Source organism: Galeopterus variegatus, unplaced genomic scaffold, assembly GCF_000696425.1.
Source record: "Galeopterus variegatus unplaced genomic scaffold, G_variegatus-3.0.2 Scaffold653, whole genome shotgun sequence".
NCBI lineage: Eukaryota > Metazoa > Chordata > Mammalia > Dermoptera > Cynocephalidae > Galeopterus > Galeopterus variegatus.
The window spans coordinates 426,362-439,485 of NW_007726764.1; the positions used below are offsets into that span (position 1 = coordinate 426,362).

Below are 13,124 nucleotides of genomic sequence, written 5' to 3' on the forward strand. Positions count from 1 at the left end.
AAGCTAGGGTCAAAGGAAATAACAAAAAAAAATTGTGAGAACACTGTTGAGAAGACTAAAGGCACATCAGTGTGAACTCACATAGATATGTGTACGTGTGTGTGCGTGAATGCAAGATGGCTGCAGAATGACAGAGAGGCTGGAGGCAGCTGTGAGAAGACAGGTTAGAAGCAAGCTTTTAAATTTCACATGTGAGACAATCACTGTCAGGTTCTTTGTCACAGAAATCAGCAATACTCAGGTCACCTGAATCAGAGGCGTAGTGTTGTTTAAAAGTCCTGTTGGCTAACAAAATATTTGACAACTAGTATGGCTATCTATACCCATGCACTCTTAGGACTCAGTTAGGAGTTGGAGAAAATAGCAGTGGAATGGACAGCTTCCTTTGAGAGTGTTCTCCCCCATTTTTTCCCCTTCCAACTATGCAGGACTTCTGCTAAGCAGTTGCTGTGCACACCGTGTTGTTTCTTGTCCTGTATCCTTGCTTAATTTAAATAAACTTAGTGCTGGTGAAGCCTATTTTGAATGTCAATCTGAACTCAGGACCATTGCAGAGTAGATGCTGCACTTACAAGGTAAAAGAAACATATTCTCAGACTGAATAAAAAGACGAGATCTAAAAATAATGTGATCTATAAGACACAAATTCAACAAAAAAGGCACACAGAATTTGCAAATTAAATTATATATCAAAAGAAAGCTACAGTAACACTTGTAATAACTGAGAAAAAGACAAAAGGGACAAAGAAGAATATTAAATCCTGGTAAAGGAACAACACAGAAGGAAGAGCTACTCCTTAGAAATATAAATACAACTATTAATGCAAAACAACTCTTAAAACTGTCAGAAACATAAATCAACATTTTACTTAGGAGTCCTGACAAATCTGTCTCAGGAACAGAGATAGTAATGATTTGAATACAGTTAATAAGCTAAAACTAGTACACGTACATAGAACTCTTTATCTGAATAGAAAATATGTATCTTTCTCATGCAAACATTTATGAAACAGGCTATGTAATAAGCCACCTTGGAAGCTTCAAACTTCTAAAGATTAATATATCATAGACAATTCCCCCAACTGTTACGTAATAAAATTAAAATTAAGAACAAAATGACAGCTTAAAAAAACCTATGTATTTGGAAACTAAGCATATGATTACATAACCCTGGGCTAATTAAGAAATTTAAAGGAAATTTAAAAAACATAGAATTGAAAGATAATGAAAATGCTACATTTCAAAATTCATGGGATAGAGCTAAAGCAGTATTTAGTGAAATTTATAGCTTTAATTACAGCCTTCAATATAGGAAAAACAATGAAAAGCAAAAAGGTAGGCATTCAACCCAGGAAGTTGGAAAAAGAGCAACACAGCAAACCCAAAGTAACAAGAAGAAAAACATAATAAAGAGAAGGGAAGAAATCAATGAGATAGAATAAATACATACAATAACAGAGAAAAAGAAGAAAAAATACAAAGCTAATTCTTTGAAAAGACAAATAAGATATACCTCTGGAAAGGCTGATTAAAAAAAGAAGAGAAAACAATAAAAAAAAGGACAAAAAGTATAGCATAAGAATATTATAAACAACTGTTCTCAAATTAATTGAAAAACCTAAATGAAATGGATACAGTCAAAATATACACAAAAGGAAAAATAAAACTGAACAGACCAATAAGCATGACATAAATAGGAAAATTTATGATTATAATGCCTAGGTGAGTTCTCTAGACTTTCACGAACAGTTAATTCCTATGCTGTACTAGCTGTTCCAGGAAACAGAACAAGAGTAAAGTATCCTAGCTTGTTTTATGATTGTAATCTTGATTCCAAAGATAACAAGATAAAAAAATTACAAGGCCATTTCACTTATAAAATTATAACAATCCTTAATAAAATTAGTTAACCATATCCAACTGTATACCAAAAAATACATAAAGTTAAGTAGGATATATCCCAGGAATGCAAAGACGGTTCAACAGAAATATCTATTAATCAGAGAGTGTAGACTGTTACAGTCTCCTGGAGAGAAATCTGGGGTACTTAAACACTCACTTTAACTCAGCAATATCACTTCCGGGTAGATAGCCCAAAGAAATTCTCATATATACCATACACAATGATGTTTATCACTATCACAGAAAGTTAAAGGTAATTTGGATGTCCATCATGTGGTGAATGAAAAGATAAAATATGGTAGATGTAAATCATGAGTGGTGAAAAGCAACAAGTTAACTAAGTCTTAAGAAAAATGTCAAGAGAAAAAAGGACGATCTACTGAGATCTATGGCATAGTACCAATTATGTAAACAAACATACATGCATGATTTATAAGAACACATACATCAAACATGTTAGAAAGGGAAGGGGAAGGCTAATAGGAAGGACAGGCATCCCAAATGAACCAGTGAAGTTCCTTCCTGTGCCTTGAACTGAAGTGTATGATTAACTCAATCCTCTACACCTAATGTAAAAAAAAAAAAAAAAAAAAAGTTCAAAAGCTAATTCAATTCATTAATCAATATTGAGTATATGCAAGACACATCTGACATTTTACCTTTTAAGAAGTAATAAATATCTTAAGGAAAAAAGTTTGGAGTTATTCAAACATCATGATTTGGGTTAAAAGTAAACTGTCAACTTACAGTGTCCTCCTCCCATCCCTCCATAGTGGTTGGAAACGGCAATCAAATTATAGCGGCAAGGACCTGCATTTGGATTAATTAGGAATTCCGACATATCCAAGTCACTGTTAAAAAAGAAATCAAGTTAGCTTTATGTTTTCCCTACATGCAATGAATTCTATTCCCTTCTGCCAGTGTTGTCTGACTCTTATGTATATACATATATATAAATATATATATATATAAGTATATAAATATATATATATGTGCCTCACTAAAGAAATTATCAAGAGCCAAATAACTCTTATAAAACAAAGCATGTATATACCCCTGAAATTGGAATGTTTTGGCAAAAATTTGCCCAGTGGTTGAGAATTAAAAATACTCCATTGAATGCTGTTATCCAGATAAATGCTTTCATGCTAATACTTTAACTCTCAGTATACCAGGAAACAAGGTCATCATCATTTACCATCTGGGTCCAATGGACCCTTTTTATTTTTAAGTCATTTTTAGAAATGACTTATATGAGGAAAAATAAAGAGATAGCAAAATACAACTTTCTTAGAAATTTTTAAGAATTTAAATATATCAAACTCTAATTTTTATTCCACATTTTCCTGGTTTTGATGAACTATATACCTGAAATGGGCAACATCCTTTGAATACAACTGACTGTTCAATCTGTTATGCATAACCCTGGGAAATGTCTGTCTTGTAAATAGCTTATTACTATTTCTGTTTGTTGCTCTTGTATTTGTGTCATTAAAAAGCAATAACAATTCTAAATTTCAAATACATCTCTAATAGATTCTAGCTTATTATTACTTCTAGCTCTTTCGATTGTTTTTTTTTTTTTTGGAGGCTGGCCAATACAAGGATCTGAACTCTTGACCTTGGTGTTAGAAATCCACACACTACGGGCTGAGCCCGTGGCGCACTCGGGAGAGTGCGGCGCTGGGAGCGCAGTGACGCTCCCACCGCGGGTTCGGATCCTATATAGGAATGGCCGGCACTCACTGGCTGAGCGTGGTGTGGGCGACATCACACCAAGGGTTGCGATCCCCTTACCTGTCATGAAAAAAGACAAAAAAAAAAAAAAAAAGAAAAAAGAAAAGAAATTCACACACTAATCAAATGAGCTAACCAGCCAGCCTTTTTCTTGCACTTGCATTGTGAAAATGCTACATTCTTGTAAGTTTTAAAGGCTCACAATTTTTTTTTTTTTTTTTGTCTTTTTCTGTGTCCGGCAACGGATCGCAACCCTCAGTGTCGCCCCCGTACCGGACCGGGACCGGCAACGGGATCGCAACCCTTGGCGTTGCCCCTGCGCCTCGCTCAGCCAGTGAGCAGGAACCGGTCCGCATGTGGGATCCGAACCCTCGGCGGGAGTGCAGCCGCGCTTCCCAAGCAGCGCACTAGCGCAGTGCACCACCGGGCCGGCCCAAACAGCTCACAATTTTAAAATGAACTCCCCCCCCCCAATAACTGCAAAACATTTTCAATTTTAAATTTATAAACACCAATTAGAATGAGCAATCCAATGAATACTTTCAATTTTATATCATTTATTTCCTTCCAATCACCTTTGTATACACCTGCCTTCAGCATTTGTCCACTTACTAACTGTATCAAGTAAATTTTGGTGCACAAATATAAAATATGAAAGAATACTGTCACATGTTCTTTTTGTAAAATGGTATGGTACCAAGTACTTGTTGCAAAATATTGTGTGATAAAGTTTTTCCTTTTGAATGACTAAGTGAATGAGAATACAATCTTCCCTTTTTGTCCTATTAAATTCTCAAATGTGATTACTGAAAGTTAAAAAAGAAAAGAGAAGAAACTACCAAGATGTTGTCTCCTGACCTCTTTATACCTTTTTACAAATATGATGTCATATGATGTAATAAGAAAACTTAAGGATGATGCAATAGGGAAGATCTATTTCACTAATGTGTCATCCTTCTAAGCAATCCCATTATTCTGTTTTCATACTATTTTAGCTTTTTTTAAAAAAGCATAGTTAGGAATAATTGATGAATAATGATAAAATAACTCCTAAGAAAAACAAAATCTCTAAGTCTCATAAAGTATCTTAGATTTATAAATGGGACCAATGAACCCATAAGATAATAACATAGAATGAGTTTTACTGTATTTTTTTTTTTTTTGAAGTGTACTTTCTCTTTGGTCCTTGGAAAATCTCTAAGAAAGAAAAAAATTTGTGAAATACCAGTCCTTACAAATTGGGTCCAACAGTACCTGATGTTTATTAAGGGATAATAAAAAGCACCAAATAAGGTTGAAAAAAGAGTTGCCCAATGTTTATGAAGTACAATTAAAACTTACTTGACAGGAAAATCAACTAAGGTATCCAGCTTGTCTCTCATGTATCGGCTGTAAGAAAATCGCTTGAGATGTACCACAAGTACTGGAGGCAGGGACCATAAATCCAATTTCTTAGTGGCTTGCTGATGTTCTTTACAATTTGGACAATACCTAAAAATAAAAAGAAATATTTAAAGCTTGACAGAGGTACAAAAAAACTACCCCCATTAATGAAAACAACAGGCAAAAAAAAAAAAAAGTTTGTTAACACTCTACATTTATTCAGTGAGCAATTAATTGTATGCCTAAAACATACCAGGCTGAAAGCAACTCCTTTTATTATTTCCAAAATAGGTTTAACCATTATAAATTAGTATGCAAATAAATATTCAAAGAAATGAGGAAGGCTATTTACATTTTAGTATGCTAAAAAGACATGTATATATCACGAATCTGTGCTGAGATATCGGTATTAGAAAAAACTTAAAACTTCTGGGCTCTAATGGAATAACAGCATAAACAGATTGCAACAGTTTTCCTAAAAAGATTCTCTCAAAATGGTTGCACTAAAAATTCTTGGGAAAAAGAAACTAAAATTATTAATATTAAAATGTCTGTTATGGAAAGTATAGTAATGGAATTAAAGCTTAACACTATAATGATATTTTTAAAAACATTCCCATCCCTCTTACTAGACTATAAATTATGTAAGGAAATGCTTATTACTTAAAATATCAAAGGGAATTTAGTAATCACTTTTTCAACTTGATATACAGCACATACCTCAGAATAAATCCTTAAAGAAAATAATTAGAAAAAATTATAACTTGTCTCTTACCAGGGATCTTCAGCACCTAGCTTTTCTTTTGTTGTAAAAAGCTCAATGCAATCTTTTAATTTCACAAAGGGTTTTTTGGGAGGTTTATATTCCACACTTTCATGTTTTTCAAAATCCTAAAGAGAAGTATTTCTTGAGTTAAGAGAACAAATGAAACAAAACTCATTTTAGTGATACCATCTTACTATGAATAATAATGAAAACTCCTAAACTTTCTCAAAAGAATCATAAAACTTATTTCAGCTCAGATTTATACAACAGTTCTAAGTAACTCCTGTTGTGGATAACTAAAAGATGTAAACAAAAATCATGTTAAAAACAAATTCTGTACCTTCTGCAAAGTCTTTCTCTTCTAGTTCATGACCATTTTTTTACTGGCAAAATAAACATATTTGGTAGAAGCAAAAGAGTGTACAGTATGATTAACTCTGGTAGTCAAAATAAAGGAAATCAAGAAAAGGTAAAGAAGGAGTGAGTGAGTGAGTAATGACTTACCTCAGCGGCATTTTCATCAAAATATCTTTTTTTCAATTCAGGATCCCAATCCAAAGCAAGAAAAGATCTTTCTAAGGTGGAAAACATATTTTTTTCTTTAAGATTTAATATGTCTTCATTTTAAAATTAATATATTTTAATGTTAGGATATATACCAGAATAAACAAACAGCAATCTTTTTTACTTGCTCTAGGTGATTAGGGCAAATAAGCTGTTTCCAAGGTATTGAAATAATTTAAGAGTTAAAAAAAAGATACAAAACTTAAGCATGAAGTCAACCCTCATTTAATAAACATGGATACATGTTTTAGTCTACTTAGATATTAAGGCCTTTCATTTAAAATTTTAGATAGATACTTAAATGGCATTTTTCATGACAGGGCTGAATTTCATGGTTTTCACCTAAAAAAATAAATAACATGCTCTGTTCAAGTTTAGTGTATAAGCCATTTTTCACAAATACTCACCATCTAGCCTAAGCTGCCTATCATCAAATCTTATATGCCTGGTATCATCTTTGATGTAGTTGATATCAGTATTGCCTAAGTTATTGAACTGGAATGTAAACAATCGTTTTTTGTGTCCCGTGAGTTGACCTTTGCAAGTTTCCTCAGTACATAATCCATTTTCAGAATCATTATCTCCTCCAACTGAATCTTCAGATTGACTGTTTTCATTCTCTGAGGGAAGTTCTTGATCCTGGCTAGATTCATCATCTGGCTCATCCGTTTCCATTTCACCTAATTTTAGACAGTAGAGATCTTTAAATAAGCCCAATGTTACATTTTAAAATTATTAATATTATTTTTCCCAGGTCTACAGATATTTTTTAGTTCCTCAATTCCCATGTTAACTTTTTCTCTGAGGCAATAGTGAAACGTTTTTATAATTTAACAGGTAAGTCTTACTTGGTGAGCCTTCTTCATGTATGCCATTTGGGCCATTTCCATTAATATTTTGGTCCTTACAGCAGTGTAGGGATCCTTCAGTTTCTTCAGTTTCAGTAGATATTTTGACATACCGGCTTAAATAAAATCAGAAATCAAACAAGTTCAGTTCTACGAAGGTTAAAAAAAAGTTTTCCATTCTATCAGTAAAACAAAACTTAATACAGTAATAGCTGTCATTTAGATTTAAGAATAAACTCAAACTCAAGATACAGTACCACAAGTGAAACGGACAATTTGTGATTTGATTGTCTTTATATAAAGAATTAATTTGTTACTTCTAGGGTTTTACATCCTTCCTTTATATATTAAAAGTTTGTGGCAAATAATTTCTCAACTTAAAAAAAGTATTATATAAAAAGTTACTCATTTAGATGAAAAATATTATTGCTAAGAACACTTATATTTGTATAATGTGAACTTTATGTATGGGTTATGGAACTATAATAATTAAACATGCAAGAAAGAATACGAAATATGTCAGCTATAAAGGATAAAAGAAAGGGATCAAATGGTATTCTTAATTACCTTATAATACAAATCAAAGTTTTTAGGAAGGCAAAAATGGGCTGCTTTACAATACTATCAATCATGAAAGTTTATCCTTTTAAATAAAACGATTAGTATGAGTTCTTAAACTAGAAGTGTGTAAAAATAAATGAAGCATTTGATATTTGTTATGATTTCATGGTGCATACTTGAATTATAGTTACTGGTAAACTCTTATTTCTTTCTACCTGTAAACTTTTGCTGTAAGACCACTAAAAGAGTTCATGCTTCCTGGGCTTGAAAATACTTTGGGGATGTGTTTTACATGATCAAGAAAGCAGATTAGACCATAATCCGTTTTTAAAAATTACCACTTGTCTAAACAAAGTTAAGATAATACAGACTTGTCAAATTATATTTCAATATACCTTGTACTTTTGCTTTTTTGATATACCTTGCGCTTTTACTTTTATTAGCTATTTTATATTTTATTCTTATATTTTGTTTGTTAGTGTAGAACTGTCTGGCACTTACCACATTCTCAAAAGCAGGAGGTTATAGAGTTTATCTTCAGTATTGTTTCGTGGTACAGCCATAAGAAAAGGCTGACCAAAAAGTGAAGAACCAGTATGGTGGGTGTAACTTGAATGTCTGAATTTCTCTCTTAGGCAAACAGGAATAATCACGTGCTCTGTATCTTCTGTCCTATTGATGTTAATTTCAAACCTACAAGGACAAAACTGACCATAAACTCTCAAAATTCTGTTATTTCTTTTGATTTTTTTCTCAAGTATTTTGCACAATGAATTTTATACTTACACATAAATATCATCCCGTTCCATAATACTGCTAAGGTTTTCATCCATAGAGAATATTCTGTGAAATCTATGATTGTATATATCAGTAACTATCATCTAAAAGGAAATAAATTTCTATTAAACTGGTTTTATAACACTGAGAAACTAAATACCAATTTGTGTACTTCAACCCCAGAAACATCTTACCTTATCTGCAGGTACTCCTGACAAAGCAGATAATGCTGTACAAAGATCTAATATGTTTCCAATTTTGGGGACAACCACTTTGTACTGAAAAAAAAAAAATTACCTCAGAAAAAATATTCAGTAGATGATACTGACCTCATAGCTGCTTCCTCACATTCATTTGACATTTGGCTCCAAAAGATCCTAGGTGACAATGTCCATATGGATGATTTATCCTATCCATATTGTTCCTTGGATCCTTAATTCAAAGAGCTATACCTGCATTCAACTGTAGTCAACGTCCTGGACCTTGTCATCACCTGAAACTGCTCCATTTCTGATATCTTAAACTCTAACATTAGGGTACTGACTAACCACTATTTCTTACTTCTCCTGGAAACTCATTCTTACGTATTCTTGGCTTACATAAAGATTTCTAGTCCTTTTAACTCACAGTTTTTTCCCAGTGTGCCAGCTCCCTACTGTCTTCATGCCCTTCCACCCAGACATGTGCTTCATCATTTCAGCTGCTGCATTGCAAAATCTTTAACATCTTTGTTACTCAGTTCTACTCTTGCTGAACTTTCTCACAGCTAATCAGATATACTGGAGAAAATTTCCCAACTTTAAAAGCTGTTGTGCTACAAATTCATAGTACCCAATCTCAACTGATCCTTCAAAACTACCCAGAAATTACTCTGTGTATCACTTATTTCCTTATTTTCTTATTTCTCTCAATAACCTTTAAAACCTTCACCATTCTTTTAGGCTTTATATTTCATCACTTCCTTCACTATCAGCAGAACACCTATTTCACCAGGAAAATAGAAGCTACTAGGTAGGAAAATCTCCAACTTCCCATCCACCTACAAACTTACTTGAATTCATACTGGTCCTTTTCTCTGTCTCTTTCAACACATGGAAAGCCAGGTGTCTTTCTTCCCATTCAAGGCTAATCCTAGCATCTATGCTCTGAAGTCCATCCTCTTCTACTTTTTCCAGGATCTAAACCCAGCAATTATCCTTTCTTCTATTTTACCTTGACTTGTTTGCATAAGCACTGGCATATATAAAAGTCTGAAAAAACAAAACAAACCCCCCCCAAAATAGTCCCTCATTGTTTTCTAATAATTCCCATCTATTTATCTCCCTTTCTCCTCTGCTTTATAAATAATTTGTTAACAGTATCTATACTGACTATCATAACTTCCTTACCTCCCATTCACTTCTCAATCCACTTCCTGGAGTTTGTCTTCACTTCTTTATTTAACTTGTTTCCAAGGATACCAATAGTGTTATGCGACTTAATTTTTATCAGTCCTTATTTTATTGGCCTCTCTGTAGCATGACTGCTGACCACTCTCTCCATTAATATCTTCCTTTCCCTACAACACTACTACTTCTTAATTCTTTTCTATGGCTGTGATAACACTTTCTTTTTGAAGCTCTTCTATAGTGTGGTTTAGAGTTTTGTCCTTAACCCTCTTCTCAATTCTATATGCTCCCCTTAGACTAGGGACAATATATCCCAATTTGCTTTGGCCAGTCCTGGATTAGCCTGCTTAGTGTAATGATTAATAATGGCCCCTTTTATTTTCAAGAAAGTTTTGGTTTAGATGATAAATCACAGGGTCACCCTAGCCTTAAGTAATCCCATCCTTCTAAAACAATGACTACCTTCTTCACAGAGCTCACTGCTCAATTTATATTTCAAGCACAGCCTCTCTCCTCTAGTCTAGATATATAAACTTGATGGCTATTAGCTATCTCAAATGTTTCTCATGCATCTCAAAGTCAACATGTCTCCCATTAAAACACAGGGTTAGGTCATATTAGGCCATCCTGCTCAGTACTAGAACAGGTTTCTTCTTAAACCTGTTCTTCCTATATGTCCCACCAAAACAAACAGCACCACTATCTCCTCAGTTTTCCAATCCCATAAACATGGCATCATCTTTGAATATACTTATACAGTTTCACTTTCCACATTCAACTGGTTCTTCTGTCAATCTGCAATCCTGACACTAATCTTAAGTGTTTAAGCCCTTGTCATCTGTCATGTGATCACTGCAAGAGCCTCTTACCTGATCTTAATACTTCTGATTTAAGACTTTCCTATATCCAGTCTTTGCACTGGCCAGAATCTTCTTTCTCAAACACAAATCTAGCCACATAATCTCCATACTTAATAATCTTTAATGGCTATCCTAGTATCCTAGGATATACTAGTATCCGAGTATCCTGATAGTAAGAAGTCCAAACTTTTTATCATGACATTGGAGTCTTTTGTTATCTAGTTCCTGCTCATCATATTAGCTACTTGTAGATCTACGATATGGGATCCCATATTCTCTTTTGCCTTCAGATCTTTGTACATGCCATTCTTTTTTTTTTTTTGTCTTTTTTTCGTGTCCGGCAACGGATCGCAACCCTCAGTGTGCGCCTGGACCGGACCGGCAACAGGATCGCAACCCTCGGTGTTGCGCCCGCACCTCGCTCAGCCAGTGAGCGGGAACCGGTCTGTATGTGGGATCCGAACCCTTGGCGGGAGCGCCGCTGCGCTCCCAAGCGGCGCACTGTAGCAGTGTGCCACTGGGCCGGCCCTGTACATGCCATTCTTTTGGACTATAACGCTTTTATCTCCAGCTTTTACCTGCTTATAACCCATCATTTTCATGACTCATCAAAGGCACCATTGCCAGTTTGGATAGGTTACTCTTTCCCTGTGCTCCTATAGCACCCTGTCATAGTAATTTTCACACTGTAACAAGCTTCTTGAGAACACTGATAACACGAGGCAACAGAATCAGGCAGACAAGTGACATTAAGACCAATGTCAGGGATTTTGCATAGAATAATCAATATGTATTAAAGCATTAAAAATTAGAGTATTATTTAAGTAAGTAGTTTTAGTCTAACTAAATTTCTATTTTGCTTCTAAGTTCTTAAAATGCCTAAAAGTTACAGGTATTTAAATAAACGATTATCTTATCACATCATGAATTAAAACATTTAGTATTAACTTTATTTCCAACAGCCACTAGGAAAAAGAATTCTAATTAACAATATAAAGAGTTTCAGTTAGAAAATATGGAAAATAATATGTTATTAATCTTTGTAAGCTAATATTCATCCCAATATTATAAAACCAAACAAATGCTCATTTTTCTTTGATGAGAAAAGGCTTTGAGAATTTTTTTTTCATATGATACTTTGTACACATCTTTCACCCTTTTAAAATTCTAAAGAATTATACTAATTTCGAAAGTATTTAGCTTATAAAATCTCTTCTACAAATAAAATCATTACTGAATTGTACTTGAGGAATCAATATTAATTTTTTACACAAAGACAAATGCAAAGAAAATAATTGTTACTTACCTGCATCGGTTTGGCAAGCGGATCCATTCTAACTAAATAAACTTCCAAGGTCCGTTCTTTTTTCATGGGCAATGGAAGTGTCAAGTAACAAAAAGGATCAAACGTTACTGAAATCTTAGCACACTCAGGACAAACTAAAGTTGATTTGAAAAGGCCATGAAATATATCTACTATGATAGAATCATTTCTTTTTAAATGGTTTTCCCAGGCTTCTTCAGCAACCACCTACAAGGAAAACAAACAAATTACAAAGAGGTATCACAAAATTATAATAATGGTGACAATAATATTGTGAAATTTACCTTATCTGGCCTTCCATCAGCATCTTTTAATTGTATATACGGTTTTTTCCTAATTCTATTCAAATCTTCATGTAGTCCATCTAATAGGAAAGCTAATAGTTCTTGACAGTCCTGCTGCTGATATCCAGAGAACTGAGGTGCAAAACGTCCTACCTGTGTCTGTAAGAAAAGCAAAACCATAAAATCACAGTTCTAGGGATAGGATCATTATTTTTATAAATGTACAGCTGATCCTCATTATTTATGGATTCCACATTTGTGAATTTTCCTACTTGCTAAAATTTATTTGTAACCCCAAATCAATTCATGGCACTTTCACATTTGTGGATATGCTCATAGTGGCAAAAAATTTGAGTCACCTGACATGCACATTCCCAAATGGCGTCAAACAAGGCGATTCTCTGCCTTCTTGTTTCAGCTCTCATACTGTAACCAAGTGTCCTCCTGTGGTTTCTTTAGTGCTATATCTTTCACATTTTTGTGATTTCTGTTGATAATTTCAGTGTTTAAAATGGTCCCCAAGCATAATGCTGAAGTACTGGCTAGTGTTTCTAAATTCAAGAAGGCTGTGGGGCCGGCCCGGTGGCGCACTGGATAGTGCGCCGCTTGGGAAGCGCGGCGGCGCTCCCGCCCGAGGGTTCGGATCCCACATACAGACCGGTTCCCGCTCACTGGCTGAGTGAGGCGCGGGAGCAACGCCGAGGGGGGCAATCCCCGCGCCGGCCCCCGG

At 34.3% G+C, this 13,124-nt stretch overlaps 1 protein-coding gene across 2 annotated transcripts in view; it reads right to left on the reverse strand.

Annotated features, from left to right (window-relative positions):
• USP15 (ubiquitin specific peptidase 15) overlaps positions 1 to 13,124 on the reverse strand; it is a 132,422-nt gene that overhangs the window by 7,671 nt on the left and 111,627 nt on the right. For both annotated transcript variants that reach the window (XM_008571001.1, XM_008571000.1), the window contains 11 exons: positions 12,395 to 12,553; positions 12,093 to 12,317; positions 8,733 to 8,816; positions 8,548 to 8,642; positions 8,263 to 8,454; positions 7,201 to 7,316; positions 6,760 to 7,032; positions 6,293 to 6,363; positions 5,798 to 5,913; positions 4,981 to 5,130; positions 2,650 to 2,753 (listed from right to left, as the gene is read on the reverse strand). In XM_008571001.1, coding sequence (XP_008569223.1) covers positions 2,650 to 2,753; positions 4,981 to 5,130; positions 5,798 to 5,913; positions 6,293 to 6,363; positions 6,760 to 7,032; positions 7,201 to 7,316; positions 8,263 to 8,454; positions 8,548 to 8,642; positions 8,733 to 8,816; positions 12,093 to 12,317; positions 12,395 to 12,553 — 1,585 coding nt within the window. The remainder of the gene's footprint in view (positions 1 to 2,649; positions 2,754 to 4,980; positions 5,131 to 5,797; positions 5,914 to 6,292; positions 6,364 to 6,759; positions 7,033 to 7,200; positions 7,317 to 8,262; positions 8,455 to 8,547; positions 8,643 to 8,732; positions 8,817 to 12,092; positions 12,318 to 12,394; positions 12,554 to 13,124) is intronic.